The 20,660-nt window shown below is 38.1% G+C and overlaps 1 protein-coding gene across 1 annotated transcript in view; it reads right to left on the bottom strand.

Annotated features, from left to right (window-relative positions):
- Positions 1 to 470: 470 nt before the first annotated feature.
- VIPR2 (vasoactive intestinal peptide receptor 2) overlaps positions 471 to 20,660 on the bottom strand; it is a 55,781-nt gene continuing 35,591 nt past the window's right edge. The window contains exons 5-13 of the mRNA XM_086466448.1: positions 17,339 to 17,436; positions 16,760 to 16,901; positions 13,874 to 14,024; positions 12,912 to 12,972; positions 11,518 to 11,587; positions 5,697 to 5,788; positions 2,472 to 2,601; positions 2,343 to 2,384; positions 471 to 644 (exon numbers count right to left, since the gene is read on the bottom strand). Of these exons, the coding sequence (XP_086322574.1) occupies positions 471 to 644; positions 2,343 to 2,384; positions 2,472 to 2,601; positions 5,697 to 5,788; positions 11,518 to 11,587; positions 12,912 to 12,972; positions 13,874 to 14,024; positions 16,760 to 16,901; positions 17,339 to 17,436 (960 nt within the window). The remainder of the gene's footprint in view (positions 645 to 2,342; positions 2,385 to 2,471; positions 2,602 to 5,696; positions 5,789 to 11,517; positions 11,588 to 12,911; positions 12,973 to 13,873; positions 14,025 to 16,759; positions 16,902 to 17,338; positions 17,437 to 20,660) is intronic.

The raw sequence follows: 20,660 nt of genomic DNA, 5'->3' as shown, positions 1-20,660 counted from the left end.
ATTCTTTATTTTTATTTTGTTTTCCATAATTAGGAAAGAATTTCCTAATCCTTAACGGAATAAATGTTTTCTTAAGTACAAATAAAGTGTAAGAAATCTTGCTTCCCATCTTAAGATTTCAACACATAAAAAAGCAGTCTGCATTGAACAGGATACCACACATCTATCTTGTAGACATGTTGGAAGGTAAAGGGACCATTATAGTAAATGAGTTTTTGAATAGTTATGCCTAGTAAATGGCAAGAGAACATCAAAATTAGTATGAATACCATTAAAACAAAAAAACAACAGAAAGCATCCATGGGGCAGGTGTCCTTGTTATTAACTGCTTGGCTGCACAAACCAATTTCCCAAATACCAACATGTAGAAAAGCAAAGCACTGAACTATACATTTTATAAAGTATCACATCAAGCTGCATAATGAATGCTACATCCCACAGTTTTTCCTGTTTCGGAGGACCTAGCTGATTTATATCATGGTGGTCTCTGTCTGCATAAACGACTGAGCCCTTGAATTCCGGTGGAGCTGAGAAACACTTTCTGATCCATTTCGAGAAATTGAAGAGCTGTGGAGTCTGTAATCTCTGCCTGCTGTCTGCTTCCAGCACAAACTCCGCCATTTTCTTTTCAGCTCCCCTTGCACCTGTGTTAAAAAGAAAATGCACAAACGAGCTGAAAATGTGCTTTTACATGAGGAACTTTTCCACGTTTATTGGCTGTCAAATAGGGACCTCTAGCAATATGGCTGTCAAATAGGGACCTCTAGAATGGTTTGAGTTGGTAGGGACTTTTCAAGATCACCTAGTCTGATATCCCTCCCATGGGCAGGGATATCTATCTCTAGTGCAGGTTGCTCAAAGCTCATCCAACCTGATCTTGAACACTTTCAGTGACATAGTATCCACAACTTCACTGGCCAACCTGTTCCAGTTTCTCCGCCACCCCCACAGAAAAAAATTCTTCCTTATATGCAATATAAATCTACTCTCTTTCAGTCTAAAACTATTACCCCTTGTCCTGTCACTACAGACCCTGCTAAAAAGTCTTGCTCTGTCTTCCTCATAATCACCCCTTTTTATATTGAAAGGCTGCAATAAGGTCTCCCCAGAGCCTTCTCTTCTCCAGGCTCTACAATCCCAACTCTCTCAGCCTCTCTGCATAAGAGAGGTGTTCCAGCCTTCTGAAAATTTTTATGACCCTCCTCTGTACTCACTCTAACAGGTCCACGTCATTCTGGTACTGGAGACAATCACCTCTCTCAACCTGCTGGCCACATTTTTTTAATCCATGATACAATTGGCTTTCTCAGCTGCAAGCACAGATGACCGGCTCATGTCCAATTTTTCATCCCCCAGTATTCCAAGTCCTTTTCTGCCAGACTGCTCTCAATCCTTTCATCCCTCAGCCTGCATTGATACTGGGGACGGCCCCGACCCAGGTGCAGGACCTTGCACTTGGCCTTGTTGAACTTCACAGGGTTCACATGGGCCTACTCCACAAGTTTGTCAAGGTCCCTCTGGATGGCCTCCCTTCCCTCTAGAGTATCAAATCAGTTTTTACAAAGATTACAAAATTGAGGCAAAGACTGTGTCTACCCTGTCTGTGAGGAGGTGCCCCACGGCCACTTTCAAAATCAGTTTTGTATCACTTGTGCTGCAACATTAGCTTTTGGTGTCTAGCTATTAATCACACGTACTTAAAGCATAGAATCAAATGAATAGCCCAAAATCAGGCACCTCATGAATATCAAAGACCAGAATAGCATTCAGGAGACCTGATGTCAGTTTTCTGTGCAAGCAGGTGTCTTCAGCAGATTCCTCCTGTCAGACACTGCATGCTGTTTAACGTATATTCTACCTTTAAAAGTGGCTGACATCAAAAGGAATTCCTTGCATCTTCCTCAGCTGAGATTAAGAAAGCTGCTACATGCTGAGCACTTCTGAAAATGTGCCGCTGTTCTGGGGGCTAGATTCTGCCAGGAGATTACCCCTAAATAATTACTAAATGGTGTTTCAAGTTTTGGATAAATTTCTAGACTTGTTGCACCTCACTTGATCAGTCCACATTGCTTGTAACAGAGCCAGAATTAGATCACATTAAATAACAGAAGACACACTTACTAACACCTTAGTTTGAGGGAATTAAGATTTCAAACAGCTCTTAACTATGCCCAAACACACTAATTTCTCCTGTTGCACAGAAAATGCCACATATATATTCAATAAACAGGAGGGCAAACATCTTTTAAAACAGCTTCATGTATCAAAGTGGAATTATAGGGGCACTTGCATATTTACTGAAAACAATACTTAATATCCTCAGTAGGAACGGTGATACTTACTTCACTGTTCAAAAAACAATACAGGACTGCAACAATCAACCCCTGGAAAGAGACAATAATCCTTAGTTAGTAGGCAGCACCGACCTAGGTCAATAAAACTTTTTTTGGAATAAAAACTTTAAAATTTACCTGAAAAGATCCCAAACACAACTCAAAGATTATTTTATAATAATTGGAACTGCGGTCAGGAAATAGAGCAAACACTGTGTAATGAACTCCAAATAACGGAATAAGCAACAATGTGGATTTTGCAAGTCTCCTGGGTAAATAAAAGAGAAAAAGATGGAGTTTAATGGTAATCTCTTGGTTTACTAAGATAAGAACCTGATGCAAGGTCTTTTAGATAAACCTCGTATGACTTCAGATTTAGAAACAGTCCTAGTAAGAGTCATTGATTGCAAATCGTTTTCCTTTCAGGCTTGCTATGAGATTAGCCGTACAGTAACCTCATACAGTAACGTGTGCAATCCCGTTATACTTGACCTTGCTGACCTTGCACTCTTCCAAACGTTGGTAAAAGGCAGCAGGGCCTTTCTCAGTTGCCCTCTGGAGAGCAACAGGGTGTAGGACCTGCCCTCTGCCATGTCTCCAACACACATCCAGTCCCCAGCCTGGTTTCACGGCACGGTTCTTGAGGGTGGGGTTTCACTGTATTATTCCACAGGACAACATTCGACAAGCTGCCATCAGATCTCTCAAGGTATTTTTTACCTGGCATACAGGGTTCAGAGTGGAAAGGAATAATGCCTTCCTGCAAAGTCATACTTGCATGGAAGGTAAAATCTCTCTGTTGGAATTAATTGATGTTAACTTCCTTTAAATGCCCCAAATACTGAAATCTCATAACTATACTGATGGTATTAAGCATATGCCATAAACTAATTTTTAATGTTGTCAGTTACACAATACATTTTAGTACAAGACACTACTGAAGTTAAGGAAAGCGAACTTTAAATTATTAAGCAGAGCGGCTCTGACAAACTGCCTGTGAAATCTCTGAAATGATGAATTGCTAATTATCCCTCATCTGTCACTTATTTCACTCTAATAACATCACTTTTATATATTATACAGGGCCAGTCTTGCATGATTATGGATGCCTGGTATCCTATAAAATTCAAGAAGTTATAGTATTGAGTCCCATAATTCATCACTGTCTTGATGAATATAACGATTCAACAATGAAAGGACGCTGTCGCGAATTCGCCTATTTTAACAGAAAAGTCAAGGTATTTCAAGCAGTTTTATTTGTGTCAGTCTTCACGGCCTTCTTTTGCTCATAATGTCCCAGAGGCTGCATCTATTTATGTGGAAATAATCAGTTCTGACAGCAAAGTTTCTCTGGAATAGTAAAACCCTCACATCTAAAGGTGACACCAATAAGCCAGACAAATAGGACTTCCTTAGCAGAAGAAATTCATTTACAACCGGAGAAGATGACGATGGCAGCAAATTTCCTGGTTTCCCAAGTGTAATAGAACACTGATTTTATTTGAAATTAACCTTACCCACTGCAAGAGTAAAATGAGCAACAAAAAGAACAGAACCAGGTATGAGCAAGTGGGACAGAGGAAGGGAAGAAAAATGGCAACTTCAATGAGTAGTATTGATTTCAGACTCGTATTTCAATTTCACTCCATTCTTGTTTTCATTATTTTTGTCTAGGGGATGTTACTTTCTCTACACTGCACTTACATTTTAGTGAAAGGGAGGGACAGACAAAATAGCCTTATCTTTCTCTGTATTTTAGAAAATTCATTTGCATTTTGAAAAGCCAGCCTTCCAGACCTTTAATTTGCTCTGTAGATGCAGTACTTCTTGAGGAGGTTAATCCACTGTTCCCATGGGTATCAGCTAAAGACTATCCAATCCAAACTTAATCAGGCAATCAAATGCTACAAGCAAAGAATTCACAGGGCTGAATAATGAAGGACAAGGTTGCTCTTAATGAACATTTTATACTCTGAAGTGCTACAGTAAACTGTGGAAAATGATGGGACTGATAGGAAGGGAATGCCTCATTTTCATAAAATACATAAATACCACACAGAAACAAAGAAAAGTTCATCACACAAGAAGTAAACTTGAGGGGATTTCCTGCCCATAGGTTAGTCATTGTGCTAAAGAATAATGTGGCAACCGCATAATTTCATCTAGGTTGATTTGGTTCTCCCAAATGTTTAGTTAATTCAAGGAGCAAACACAAGAAAGGACCCTTGTAGCATTATGAAGCAAAGCCTTATGTCAATCTAGTCGTGTTACCTTTTCTGTGGTGCAGCAGAATTCTTCATTTTTTGCATCAAATGTGTCATGCCATTTACAAAACACGTAAGGTTCTAGTTCTCTTGGCTTTAAAGATATGCTTTACTTTAGCACACCATGTTTTATCTCTTTTAAGGACAGGAATTCAGTATTTTTTAAACAAAGAAAAGGTGTTACCCAGGAGCCCGTTTTCAAAGGCCACTGGCATGGTTTTGAATTTTCAGTCTTCTCGTTAGGTTTTGCCATTGAAATATCATATTAACACCCTGAAGTGTCAAACTCAGTGTCTATATCTGCGCTTTAAAATAAGACCTACTACAACAGACTTTTGATTCTGGATTACAGTATCCAGCAGCTATTATAATAAACCATAATAACTGATAACAGCAATACAATAGAGAACAAATCCAGTCTTAGCAATGTATTTAAATTGCTCCCCAACATTCCTTGATTCTAAACCTGTGGAAACAATGGATGTTAGGATTTGATGTTCAAACTAACACGCAAAAGAAGAACGGCTAAACAGAAATGAAGTTGATCTAAATCAGAAACATTTTGTCCTAGAAAAATAAAGATGCCATTTTAAATCAACATAAGACATTACATTCCATTTTTTATTTTTTGGGAACAACATAATTTCTTTCCGGCTTGTGAAATATATGTAAATATTACAACAAAAAAATATTTTATAAACGAAGTTTTTTTAAAAATGTTTTTAAGGAAATTGAAGCAAAGTGTTCTGATCTTGAAACTTTTCTTATGTTGAAATGAAATATTCATACGTTAAAAGAAAGATATTACTCTCCGTATTTTTGTATCAGCATATTCATCCATAGATTAAATTAAAATTCAAGAATAGCTTGTTAGTCTTTATGAAATTGCATATTTTTATTGAATCTAGTGTTTGATAAAAAAATTATGTTCACCTCTACTTCAACACAGTGAGAAGATCTTCATTAAACCACATCTAAAAGTATTTCTGAATTAAAGGTAATTATAGTATCACAGCAATTGTTGGAAACAAGTTTCAGCACAGGAAATCTTACAGAGATTATTTCGGTTCTGTAAATAATATCTGAAAATATGACTCACTTGTACTGTGACTGGTCATTTCCTCCAACATCTGGAGATCTTAACTTCTGCAGTAAGATTCTTATAATACTAATGAAAAGTATAAAATTCACCTGGAAAGAAAACAAATATAACAGTGACTTCTGACTTCTCCACTCAACACTCAGCACAAAGAAATGCTCATCAAGTCAGCCAAACCAACTCAGCCGCATGTGTTGTGCACCTCCCGCCAGAACACAGCAAGCTCTGTCAAACCTATTGTCCGTTTTCTGCCTCACTAGGTTTGTTACATTCAGCGCACCTCTGCATGGCCAGCAGTTCTAGTCTGGCTGGCAAAAACATTTGAAAGCCCCAGCTGTCAGAAATGCCCTCCTTCCAAAAATCTCAGCTGAAGATAGGTTTCCTAGCAGGATGGGACACTGGATGTGATTTGGTACAATCCAGCATTGTCCTAAATTGTCACGTGGATTCACAACTGGAAGCCCAAAGGAAAATGTGAGTCCCACACAGCGTTTTGACCCTCTCTTTTGCCTTTCACCTTGACTTTTAATATTTTCTGTCTGAATTAGGGGAACAGAAGATTGTTGCACAGGTGATCTGTTCACTCCAATCAAGCACTGAAAGGGCCTCTCACAAGTATCTGCCTGTCTTCAGTAGTGATGCAGATATTATCGCTTAAGCAATCGAATCCATGCAGTCTAATTCTCGTGACAGCCCTCTGAGATAGAACAGTAGCACTATTTTATTTCATATTTTATTTCATAAAAAGGCCCTTGCATAAAAAATTCATGATTAAACCCTGATCAATCTAGAAAACTGATGTATAAAATTCAGTAGTTCCTAAGTCTCACTCTCATTATTTCTTCATCCTTGGCTTTTGGCATCTTGAGTTTACCAGCTGTTACGGTACTGGATTGTTTGGTGTGGTCTAGAAAACCACACACTAAATATAGCATGCCCGTACTAAAACGAGGGAACACTTGGAATCCACACCTTCACAGCAACAATGTGGGCTAAAAACTACAGCTACAGCTACATAAACAGCTGCATCAAATGCACACATTTTAGAAGAAATCAACCTAGAGAAAAATTTCTATCACTGTGAAAATGAGCATTTTATTGTTTTTAACTAACCCCATGCTAAAGCCCAAAATCAGGGGGTTGAGTACGCAACCAGACGGTGCCTGCCTCGCTGCTACAAACCTCCAGTCTCTGCCTTGATGTATTGCTGGAACTCTTCTTTTTCGAGTCTTAACAATTTGGCTGTAAGCTTTTAAAGTTCAATGAATTTCTGTGTCTTCTCTGACATACCCAGTACAATTTGTGATGTTAATAAATAAACCATGATCGTAGCAACTGCATGTCCCTCTGTATTTCATATGTTATTTGAAATGACAGGTGAAGGGAAGTGTCAGGAACTGACAAGGATTAAATAAAAAAATTAGGAAAATTATATTTAGTATTTTTGAAAAAAGAATAATTAAACAAAATTTGGAAAATATAGGCCTTTATTGAACTTAACATACATTTTTCAGGCAGATGATGGCTTAGAAGTTTTCCTTGATGCAAGTCTCCTATAAAAGTAACAGGCAGAAGCCTGTTATTGCTGATTGTATCTACAGACTCACCACAGCAGAGAGTACGGACCAAGGGACATACATTTCATTTGCCATATGCACTACAGCCAGTATTAGTGGACAAGGAGAGAGATTCCATTTAATTGTATATTTGTTAGCCACAAAATAGGAGAAGGAAAACTCTTTATTCTGTGTTTGTAAAGGGACTGGCAGAATAACTTCTTGCTCTTCACAGGCATCCCTAGTTTCTACTGTAACAGAATGAACTGTCATCCATTTGGTTTCTGAAGCATCAAATCATCTGCAAAACTACACTCGGGTGACTCATGTTCTTGACTGACATTCCTGTATTACTTTTATGTCTGTTTTCAAACCCTTCTGTCTGTAAGCACAATCTTGGATTAATGAAAACCACACCTTTTTCTTTGGAGTTTGTAACAGTCCTTGGCACTTCTGAGCTTGTAAATCCAGCCAGCTGAAACTGGGTATTAAGGTCTAAAGGTAGCAATTGCCACTAACTTACTAGAGTGGAGTAAATTAACTTCTCTTAAGATTAGCATTGAATTGATCATTCGTTATCAAATTATAACAAATAAAATTCTTTAAAGTAAATACCTGATTTAGAATAGTATGTTTCAATAAAATATGAAACACATAGTGCCCTGAAATTTTACTTTTAGTATTGTAGCTTTTCAGTCCCACAAAATAGTTTCAAGCATACTACCTTTAAATAAAATAGAATATGTATACTCTTCAATGAACATCTAAGATCAGGAAAAAGAGAAAATAATATGAACGCAGAGGAACTGCAAGAGAGTGATAACAAATGATGCCTCTCTAGTGGGGTAACAGCAGGATGCTGCTGGTACCCTTTTCTACTGCATGACAGACTCAGACAATAAGGTTTTGAGTCTAAAGACATTGCCTGACCATGTATCATTTAAACTGTCTTCATCTTCCTTCTTTCTTGCTATTTAGCCCCTTACACTACCTGCAATGTGAGATAACAAGATAAATACTTTTCAGTTACTTTGTCGTGACAGAAGTGCTATTTCCACCCAAACACCACTCCTTCCCAAATGAGAGCAGTTTATGCAAGTCAAGTACAGAGAACACAGTTGTGGAGGCATTTGCTAAATGAAGAATATGGGTAACACCACATTAACTGTTCGGAATAGTCACCCCCAATTAAATAACTCTGAAATGTGTACAGCACAAAGCATGGAAGCCTGCCAGACAACTTTTCTCAAGCCAGACTTGTCAGGAGGAGATGCCAGGGAAGGTTTCTGACACACTGAATTAACTGAAACCGTTCCTGCTTTGAGAAGTGACTTCAGCATTTGCACTCACAATACTGTTTAGAGTTGGATAATAACCTTACAGAAAGTATAATCTGCTAAGCAGTGAAAATGTCTGGAGTTAACACAAAAATTGATGTAAGAGAGTGAATATGGCATGAAGACTGAGTGGATGTCCTGGTTTGGCTGGGACAGAATCACCGCCCAGCCATGCCAGGCAGGCTGTCAGCAGTTTGGAGTCAGCCAGGGCAGCCAACCTGAGTGAGCCACAGGGGTAGCCCATCCCATCATGTCATGGTCATTATAAAAGGGGAAGATTTGTTGAAGAAGGGGAGTTCCTGCTGGAGGTCCTGCTGCTCCTGAGGACTGCTCTCCTGTCGATTGTGACTGCTGCATACGCATTTGGCTGGGTATAACTTTGTATGCCTGTGTTGGTATTGGTGCTATTTCACTAAATCTGTTTTCACTTCAACCCACAGATCTCCTCTCCTTTTCCCGATTCCCCTTCCTGGCTGGTGAGGGGTGTTGGGTGACAGAGCAACTGTTACAGTTTAGCCCTGGGTACAGGCTAAATGTAGATGGTGGACTTCCTGTTAAATCTAATATGGTTAAACCATTGTTCCTTAAAACCTTTGATTCCCTCTGCCTTTCAAAAGTATATTTATGGCATCTTTCTCACAATCAGGTTCTCTTCTACACTTTTCTTCACTCTACATCCTCCTCAATGATTTTCAATATCAGCCATACTCTGGGCTTTATTTCATGCCATTACATAAGGAAGTTGATGGGAGTTCGCAGCTTAGGTGTTCTGCTCTCCATTATTTTCCTGAAATTCAGCTTCTCTCAGTTCTGTGTTCAGTCACTGACTATTTACACAGATGTCCTTCCTAATACTGAAGCCATGTGTTATTGCTGGTCATCCTTGCACCATTCTCTGTGAGTCTTCCAGTCTTCTTACATTCTTGAGCCGACTGAAGGCACTCTAAGTACATCATACTTTTAGTGAGAAACATCATGACCCTTTCACAACGCCTATCCAAAGAAATTGCAATGATCTATTTTCACTATTGAACAGCAGGCAGCACTGACCTCATTATTCAAAGATTTGAATCTTCAACTTCTGTTTTTTTAGAAGGTAACAGGAAATGTTGAGGCTTATATGGTGTATGTATATTGAAAATTATGTTCTCATGAATGTAGTATTTTTCACTCATCAATGACCAGTTTTACATGACACTTCATTACCTCCTCTTGCTTTATGAATGCATGCTCTACTTTGCACAGCAGTAAGTTTGCATAGCATCCCAGCTGCCACAATGAACATGGTAGTTGTAGTTTGATGCTCCAGCAAGATACATTACTTATCCAGCAGGAAAGAGAGAGTATCACTGCTTTTATAACTCCCTTTCACAGCTTAACTTCCTAAATGCAAAATGTAGTTGATCAAACAGCTGACGAATCATCTAATCGGAGAAGTGGCTTCACACAGTACACACCGCAGAATCACTTGGCCATCTTTAGTTGCTCTCATCCCTAGAACGTGCTGTTTAAGAGAAGAAACATGTCTGGAAGGAGACAGCAGAACTTAAACATGTGCACCTAGCAAGCCAAAATCATCACTTGCAGAATGTCTTCCTATGTCTTACAACCCCTTTGTATCAAATTAGTAACAGAACCATTTAAAAAAAAAAAAAAACAAAACCAACTACTGTTCCCTTGCCTCAAGCAGTGATTCTGGTCCACGGTTTATAATATACTGGACTTTTGCTGACTGACCAGTACTCATTTGCTTAAGTCACAACTCATTTCCCAGTCTTTGCTAAGATCCAGCTGCAATTCAAGTCTGCCAGTGAGCACTTGGATAACTTCCGCTTCCAGGTCTAGGACTTCCTTGAAGAACCACTGCTTTCTGGCACATGAAGTCTCAGCTGTCTACCAGATAGCTGTTTAAATTGAACATACAGAGAATAGACTCATGCTTCTGTAAAGACCAGGTGGTTTGCTTTGCTTTTATCTTTCAGCATATTTTCTTCACTCTGGACAATCCCCAATTCTCCACCTCCTTTGAGGTACACGTATCCTCTTCATGCTGCAGTTCTGTTGTGTGCCCGTTTCTTCATATCATAAAATGTCTTTTCTGTGAGCCCTTACCTTCTGTCATTCTGCACATTCCTACTCTGCTCTCTCTAAACACTGTAGAATTCACTCTGATGAAGACAATAATTAAGTTCTCTCAAAATGATTTTCAGCAGTCACAGGTTGAAAGGCAAGCCCAAGCGTAATGTGGACAGTTGAAATCTTGCGTGATCTAATAATGCCCTACTTTTTTTCTGACTAAAATGTTAAAAATAAAGCAAGTGTATCTGAAAAGTACTAATTTGCACTGAGACTGTTTTCATAAATGGACATATAACCATAGTATATTATGCCCAAAGTTAATTACACAATCATCACAGTGAACAGGAATTTTACTATGCTACTCCAGTAATTATAATGAGCTCCAAATAGGAAAAGCCCCATGAAACATTCTCAAATGGTATTCTTTTGCAACTACTTCAATATATATTTCAGTAGGCTACCAATTAAAGAAAGATATACAGAGCCAGTTTATGTTTGCAATAAAATCAGGTTCTCAATTGCAGGGCTATCTATTTACAGGCAAAATCAAATCTGCAATTCATTGAAAAGTATAATTAGATTTTTGCTTCCCCCAGGCTCATAAACAGGAAAGATGTTAAAGAAAGAACGTACAAATAAAAGCAACTGCTCCTTTAATAGGAGGCAAATAAATTTTGATGGCAACAAATTTTAATGGCCTTGGCATCTGTTTAACATTTCTCCTACAGCGCAATTTCTTTTCATTAAAACAGAATTCTTGCCTATCTGTAACCAGCAGTAAAGAATAATGGCTATATGCACTGCACAATGCTGAACTGATCTATAATTCATGCTTCAAAGTTTACTTACTATAATAGAAATTAAAATTGGTATTCGTATAACCCACCAGGGACCACCATGCTCATTTGTATCCCAGCAACTATAAAAAAAAGAGAAGGAAAATGATGTTGATGTTAATATCATCTGGCAAGCAAGAACTATGAGGAGAAGTATTTCTTACAGACAAGTCAAAGCTCACTAAAATAATGCCTATTCTAGCCTAGAATTTGGCATTCAGTCTTTTTCTGCTTTTAATTTTACCTCCCTGGTTTTAATATGCATATTCAAATCAGCTAAAACATCAGGCACACTAGACTGTACCGCTAGACATGCTGGCCTTTAGGGAAACCAAGCTTCATTTCACTTTCTGTAAGGACACTTTTCCAATAAGCACTTAACACCAGCCTCTGGGTAGCAGGAAGATCTAAAGCAACTGACAGATACAATTGAAAAGACATAATTCCTTGTGGGATATTTAGGTTACAGATGGCTGGAATTGGTATAGGGATATGTGAGACTGAACCTGAAAATCTGTCTGAAAAACTGAAAATTTAATTTTCACTGTGGGCTCAGCACTTTTGGTACAAATACTCTGAGAATAAGTGCTCTGAAAGATTAATCAAGCAAGGGCAATACCCTTCAGAGTTCCTCTAACTGTGATCATAATGACAAAGGAAAAAGGGGTTAGCCTTTTAGCCTTTGGTTTACATGCAAAGAAAACTTAGGAATTGTAGGATATGATTTTTCAGTTTAATTACAGAATCAGTTGAAAAATATTAGGTTGAAAAAAAGGAGCATGAAAACTGTTTTCCCACTAGCTAGGAATGCTGCCCCATTCCTTGGGGCCAGCAGGAGCACCAAGTCTGATCTTCCTACGACATTCTTATCTCAGTTCCCCTTCCCATGCCAGCAGCCAGGCCTAGCTCTAGCTAGTCATAGTTTCACCTGACTATGTGCATCTCATGTATGTTTACACCACATTGCTTCACTTCAGGGAATGCAATTTAGACATACCCAAAGTTATCTAGATTTCAATCTTTTGAGTTGCTAGTTAGCAAATTAGAATGTCCAACATCTTACTGCAGTGTATTGCAGCACTGAACCCAAGGGCCCCCACTGCTATTTTAAGTATTATTTTGAGCTCCAAAGCAGATACCTCTAAATGCGGGTCCCAAGGGGCAACGTTAGTCATAACCTCTCTCTGTCCTCTCCTGCCCTTAGAGTTTTTCAAATAAACAGCAAGTGTAAATTGAGTGCTGAAGAGCTCCTAAACACCTGGCCCTTTATTGCCATATCTGAAATTTCAGTTCTGTGCTTATCCCCTTCAGATCAGCAAATGAGCTTGGTGTGAACACCACCATATCCAAGCAAGGGTTGTACTGGCACAGTTGGAGGCTTTAAGCTTTCTCTCCCCACACACTTACCCAGTGTCCTCTAAAATAATCCGTGTCACTGTCCACGTAATAATGAATATGGTAGGAATTCCTGAAAAATCCCAGAGGTTTAGAGGATGATCAGAAAAATGTAAGTCCACAAAAAAAACAACCCAAAAGTCCAGCCTCTAAGTAACCAATTACTCCCCAAATATACAGCGTAAACGGTTTAGTGACCGGAGGGAGATGCCCATCTGATGAGCCATGTGATGTAACCAATGTATTACAAACAAAGACTGCAGGGAAGTGGGTTTATTTCTTATGAAAATGAAGCCATAATGACTAATACACAAAGAACACGCCTTTCTTAAGTTTCTTTCAAGCTGTCAGAGTGACCTACAGGGAGACAGATATAAGTTACACATTCCTAGTGCACTTCCAAGGACTACAATATAAAACTGAAGTGTAAATCATTTGACAAGGAGCTGTTCCCACACACTGGTTTATTCCCATTTCCCAGCAATACCCAAATGTTTTATGACCACCTATTACTGGAAGCTTTAAAATGTTCTGTACAAATACCATTGCACTTTCTGAAAATTAAAGGAATACATGTATTTAAAACCAGATGGACAATATTACTGGGCTTTTCAAAAAGGCAAACAGCTAAACTTTCTTTTTCCTCCCAAATTAGGACAGCCTGAATCACACGTTTTGCAGCAGCAGTCCTTTCACCATCCTGTCTCCTGAACAACCCCTGATCATTGTGCAGATTGGCACAGGTCAGAGCCATGCCAAGGAACTGCATGACAGCAGTCATGCTTCAGCAGTTTTGTGCCCACTCTCCCCCCTGGTACAGTGGCTGAAACCTATGCTGGAGCTGAACTGAGGAACTAGTCAGTCTGAGGAGCCATCCAACAGAAACGGCTCGACTACCTTGGTATGAATATTGAACCTGACTAATATGTACATACACAAAAAAGAATATTATTGGAAGGTGTTTAAGTTCTTACCCCATCCAATCAGCAGGTAGATTGTGAAGTGTCTGTTGGGGGAGAATATTAGCACAAGGAGGATGTGGAGGTAAAGTCCTTCAACTAAGAGCCAGTAAAAGTTTGCCATAACACCATACTGAAAAAACACCAAAATAGCCTTGCAGCCCACCTGAAATATGAGAATAGGGATCAAAGCTGTTGCAGGAAAGATGCTGTATTATTCTTATTAATATATCTTGCAGTTCTTAACTCTCCATGTAATACTAGTAACCCAGGTCCAGTAGGAATTTTTTTTCTTCAGTCAAGCAAATTGAGATATCATAAATGTTACTGTATATATAAAAAGAAAATTCTTTAGATGGCTCTCGTAGCAAATTCGCTCAGAAATTTTGAAAACTTCATAGCATCAATATTGTAAAAGGTTGTGGTTATCAATAAAAACACATATTTGCAATAGTTAGTTAATGAATGGCTATTAGATTAAATGATCATCTATTAGGTGGCTAATAAACACATTAAAATCCCAGCTGGCTTTCTAACAGCAAAAATTAACAAAGAAACTGCTTTATGAATTTTTCAAGGCTAAATGGGAAATTAAGTGAAAAATGTAACTTTACATGATGAACACTTTAAGCAGACTTAGAAGAAGTTGACTGGACTTTTAAAAATTATGTTTTCCCTTTAGAAAATGCTTTAGTGTTTCTTAATTAACAAAACACATAAGCATGTATCACAAAATGAAGTCCCAGTATACTTATAGTCTGTGTGCTGCTCTTCAGAATTAATTTTCAGATGTCTGTGCTGATGTTCCACAGTGCTGGCTGCTGCTACTTTGGTACTTCCCAGCAGGAATCTGGGTTGCGAGAATTGAACACAAAAATGTTTCTGTTGAGACTGAGCTGAGAAATGTGATGATATGGCGAACGTAACAGACTAAAAAAAATGGACTACATAAAACTTCTAGTTTCTGCCTGTTTTACTCCCTTCCCCATTTTAAATATCCTTCATGCCTCCACTGTTTCTGCTAAAATTCCAAGTACACCAATTACCTAAGTAGGTAACTCACTTATTTAGTGATTGATTCCTCTGTCTAAAACACAGCTGTCTATTATGAAGTGAAATGCCCTCAGGGATCCCAGTCACCAGCTGCTAAGCCAGAAAGGCACAGACCTCCTGGAGATACCTCTTTGTATCCATCAGTCCCTTGTGATGTCTCCGAAATCTCAGTGCATTCCAAGTAACATACATGCCTACATTTATGCCTGTGTACATGCCTATATAGACAACTAAGTAAGAGCCCAAAGGCTTGAATTAATTTCATCTGATTTTAGCTGCCTACAAGCAAGGTTTCCGGTGAAAGCTAGCCACCTACTAAGCAACTAGCTCCTTATATAGCTCATGAAAAGAGACAGGCATGTCCAGAGAAAGTCTTAAAACAGATGAGATAAACTGTCCAGTGAGAAAGACAGAAGCCCAGAGAAACAGCTTAGTCCAGTCATCTTGTTTGGTAAGACTAATTTTACCTCTGGACTTCGTATCCACTGAAGGGACATCCATTGCAGACCAGTAATGGGCCAGGAAATTTAACATGGAGAAAATTAAACATTTCAAAATGCAAGCTGAAATTTGCTTTTACGCTTATGACTACTTACAACCAGATTAGCAGTCAAAGTATAAAATTTTTGTAATCTCTTTTAAATTCCAATACTCCCCTGTATCATATTCTCGATTTACATACCAGAACCCCGCATCAAAATATTTTCCTTTCCTCCTGCAGCTAATCCTGTATCAGGTGTATTTCCAGATGCTGAACAGCGAAGGTATCTGTCAGTAAAAAGTTAGCCAAAAATTATGGCTCTGTGTCATTCAGATTCAGGACCTAGTCACATTGCATTTTGAATTGTGTGCTTTTAGACATCTGTGCGTGCAGCAGAACTGTGGAACTTCACACATATACGACAAAAGGGGCAAACCCCGCACGCTGCTATGTAAGAAAGGTAGCATCCAGCCAATGCAAGACAAAACAGCCTTGCCAAGCTGGTGTCAGATCATCCCACATATAATGCAACAGAAAATACTCAACAGTCCAGAAGACTGGACATATTCAAATAGGAAAGTATGAGGCTTTGCAGCCAAGAATAACTGCAGAATAAAAGAAATTGCAGAAATCGAGTAGTATTTTGAAAGTCCATTGACTAACCTTTCAAGGACCTAAAAGCTTTTGATTACTCCTGGCAGTCTGCCTACTAGCTACTTTGCCTACTTTGGGTCTACTAACTCAGAGACTTCTCTCATTAGAAATATCCCAGGTTACAATTTCATATGTACAGCCTGGTAGTCACTGCTAAGAACTTCATGCTTTTGGACAATATGGCTTCATCAATATAAAAATGTCTTCCTTCCATTTTTTTCTCACAAGCTTAAACTGTAGTAAATTAGATTCAGAATATTCAGCGATATTTGTTCTTCTGCAGCACTTTTGACTGAAACAATGGAGGCAGAGAATGGGGAATATCATATAGTGGTCAGTCCTTTAACAGCAAGACTTGAGATTTTTTTAACCCTTGTGCATGAAAACGCAGTAAACATATTAGCTTGCCAAGAATGCACTTAACACCACCTCTGTCATAGGCAGAAAGTATACAGGAATTAATAAAGACAACTCTTGTGAATATTTAATTCCCTGACTAATTTCTCTCCCTCCATTGATACCTGTCCAATTCCTGGACCCCTGATACAACCTTCTTTCTCTGGCTACTTCTAATAGATCATTTTGCTAGTCATTATATTCTCTACAGAACTGTCTTCACTGACAGCTTGGAATTCCTAAATATTTAAAGTGATCAAAGAGGAAAATTTAGTGACACAACATTATTATACTAGGTAGCAAATGAGGTTTATTACCCATGAGGTTTGATCCTCTGGACAGTGAGCTGTGTTGGAGCTGGAATAGAGAATATCATCCTTGACTAAAACAGAGATTGCTCTTAGAATGAAAGAGAGGAACAGGTTCAGATGGATGTAGTTCCGAGTACAATGAAGTTTTCTAAGAAGAGATTTAAAAACAGGCATTTTAGATTTTGAGACAGAAAGCTCTTGAACAGCCTTCTATTACTCTCCAGTTGTTTCTTAGTAATAGGAACCTTAAGTAAGGGCCTCCCCTTTCAGTGCTGCCTTGCTGTTTTCTTTTATCATCCTCATGATCACTATAGGCTGTGCAAAATATACAAATAAAGTATGCCTTGCTCCTTTTCAGTATCACAGATCAAAAGATCCCAGTGGTATTTCTCCCACACTTTAACATAAGATGAACATAAACACAGATTTTTATATCCTTCTGTGTGTGCAACCATCCTAGTGTTTTTCTTGCAAATAAAACTTTGATTATCCTGGATATATTTCAGACATACTCTCTCACCTACTATTTTTTGGTTTAATTTTTATTTAACTCCTGTCATCTTCATAGTTATGAAAAATACATACCTGAAAAGGCAAAGAATTATACTTCCTGTTGTAAGAGCAATTAGAGATACGCTGTGTCCAAGGGTATAAATTGCCTTCACCCTTACATAGAAGTTGACCTGCACAGAAAAATATATATGCAGAAACCACTTACTGATACGTAAAATAGACTGTGAAATGATATAATTTTCCATTAAATAGCTCTGAAGTCTTAAGAAATAGCATTATTTTCACTCTTTGCTCTACAGTATGTGACAAGAATGTTACATCTTTATTCCAGCATATTTCTGCAAAGCAACATCTCAAGCCAGTTGACCTCAGCAGAAAATTCAGCCTCAGGAACTCAAAACTTAGACACACAAGCTGGCACAATTTCAGCTGATTATCCAATGTCAATGAGGTCAAAGAAAGTATCAGATTCATCAACTTCCATAAACAAAATCAATCTGGGAAGAATGAGCCACAGTTTGAAAGAATGGATTATGTCTGAAAGAGAGACAGTCTTGCTCCAGTGTACTTCGTAATGCATTTATACATGAGTTTAATTTTAAAAGACATGTTTAAGTCTCATTAATTTCCTAATCTAAATATTCAAATACTTTATTAAATATTGACCCAAACTACCCTTTCTTTCTTTAGTAAAGTTATTTGCTAGAACTTGGAAAGGAAATTTTTCAACAGAGGAAAAGCAGACTGAAGTGCACAGTCTGCTGATTAACTGTGGACTCTTATCTGTAAATTTACCAGCTACATATTACATTAAATCCTATTCTGAATGACAACACCAAGAAAAATAATGGTATATATTCTCAGAATTAAGCTGCTTCTTCATTTATGTCTACAACAGTCATTAGACTTACATTATTTTCCACTCAAGCTAGACAGAATATTAAAACTGTGAAGTTTTTTACTATGTTATGAGATTAAAGTTTTTAATAGCAGTGTAGAATGTGCTATGTATAACAGACAGAATTTCAATATTTAGTGCCCATATATCAATCACCTTCTCGAGCAATGTTTGTAAAAAGTAGCAAGGAAGCAATATTTTATATAAGATAGCAAAAGGAAAAGCAAATCAATATATTTTTATAGCATTTAAAAGGCCAAGTAAAGAGGTAACTTCAGCAACCCCAATTTGTGATGAAGTTAGCTGGTCATTCCCTTAGCAAATATCATACAGGTACAGAAAGGACTAAACGAAATGTGAAACAAAATGAAGAATCTTGCAACCACACTATTGTAGATACAGTTAAAGGAAAAAAATAAGGGATACAACTGACATAGATCTTAAGTATATTCATAGCAACTATCATGCTTGTTAGGAGCTAAAATTGGTATATGAGCTGTCACAGGAAACAGAAATCTCTTTTTTTTAATTAGAGAAGTAAGCTTTAATAGCCTTTTTGACAACGGTCCTGACAGTTTAATGTTTTGTTTGCTTTACATAATATTAATTTACTGCAGAGCTAAAGAAAGAAAATACAAAATTAATGTCATTTCCAATGCCATTAGAATGACCATAAGAAAGTTCCTCAGTTAAAATCCTGAATGAATATTGCTTTTTCTTTTTCTTTTCTTTTTTTTTTTTTTTTTTTAATTGGTGTCTCTGGCTGGTTAAAATGGTTAAACCTGATATGTTAGTTTCTTGCTCACTACAAAGTCTGCTGTATGTTTGTGGAGCTCCACTGCATTTCTAGGGACCCTCTGTGGGCATAAATCATAGGCTCTATTTCACCTAAAGTTAGGTGTCTACACTGCAAATATGAACATCTAAGGCACTGTGGGCTCTCTTCACGAGCCTTCTAGGAAGCACTTCTTGTATCTATGTAAGCAGTCAACATGGACTTCATTGGATGTATTTCTACAGACAATGAAAAGGCCTCACAGTGACTAATGCAAGCGTAGCTACCCAGAGTGTACAAATGCTTGCGCTTAGACAGACGCCCTCAAAAGATCCTGGTTTTCCACATGAATCCTGGGTTTGCTAAATAGAACTCTAAGTAGTCCAACGTTTCTTGAATGATGCTTCTAAACTTGTTTTCAAATACAATTCTAAAAATATTTTTTTCAAAATTAACATAATTTCACACAAAATCATTTCTGAAGAACTGCCCTTCAATTCCCTGCTAGAATGGCAGAATTACACTCTGCAGTTTGGCTCATTTTTGCACAGTTCTACAAACTATGCCTACAGACAAGCACTGCAGACCACGCTTCTTTAATTTGGCTTCTGTCACAGCAAAAGGAAAATCAGCCAGTCTCCAGGCAATTTTCTGGGAATAGAGTGATGAGCAGTTTCTCAGCAGCAATTACAACAGCCCATGGCCCAAGAACACTGCAAATACTTTGGGCATCCTCTTTCATTTACTCAACCTGATCTACTCTGCAAAATTATGGAAAAGGATGCTCCGACAAATGACTTAAAAATTTGGCAGCCTCATGTCCCCATCAACACTATTCTGGAAGAAAAGGAAATTTATTTCCTGACCTCGTGCACATCAGGAGTTACAATTACAGTGTAAAGCTTAGAAATGATGCACAGCAGTTCCAGCAGTTCCACAATATGTTCTATTTGCTATCGTTTTGCTGGCATTTGCAGACCCCATTGCTACTGAATACATTTCTACCAAGTATACAAATAGAAGCTTGAATGATCCCTAAATCAAAAATTCTTAACGTCCACCAAGTAAATATTGTAAATTTGAGGGACATAAGTGTCATTTGCAAAAGAAGTCACAATGGCAATACATCTGTGCTGTTTAAACACTGAGTGGAGATTTCTTATTCACTTTCATGGAAAAAATTGATTGGCAGAGACACACTTTCAATAGTAACAGTGATGTTCAACATCACATTATTGCAAAGCAGAGACAGAGGTCTCTCCAGGTATCCTAAAGCCATGCTCGCAACACCTGGTAAGAGTGGACAGAGGGACAACTTTACACCACTCTCATCTTATCCTGGGAACTACCAAGCAGCTTATCAAATCCTGACCTGTTAAAGTAACCACTGGCCTCCTCTAATTTGTATTTGTTAACAGCCTTCAAAAAGGAAAGTACTTAAACCAGGACTTCTGATGTAAATTGTGTCCTGGCCCTTCACAGTGCCCAGAAGAAATTACCTCTTCCCTCCTATTCCGGTTTCTCATTGTGCTAGAAAATCTTAAAAGCAGCTGCAAGGTCCCTTTCTGCTGCTGAGCAGCTGAAGTGTGTTGTAAGTTCGTTATAAGATCTGCTCCAAAGACAGTCTTAGGTTTGCCTAAGGAGCAGAAACAACTCCAAAACAAGAAGTACGTGAGACTGGCACAACTCATGCATTTTCTGTCAAACAGATGACTAAACTG

Source organism: Leptosomus discolor, chromosome 6, assembly GCF_034619465.1.
Source record: "Leptosomus discolor isolate bLepDis1 chromosome 6, bLepDis1.hap2, whole genome shotgun sequence".
Taxonomy (NCBI): Eukaryota; Metazoa; Chordata; class Aves; order Leptosomiformes; family Leptosomidae; genus Leptosomus; species Leptosomus discolor.
This window is presented reverse-complemented; position numbering and strand designations above follow the sequence as displayed.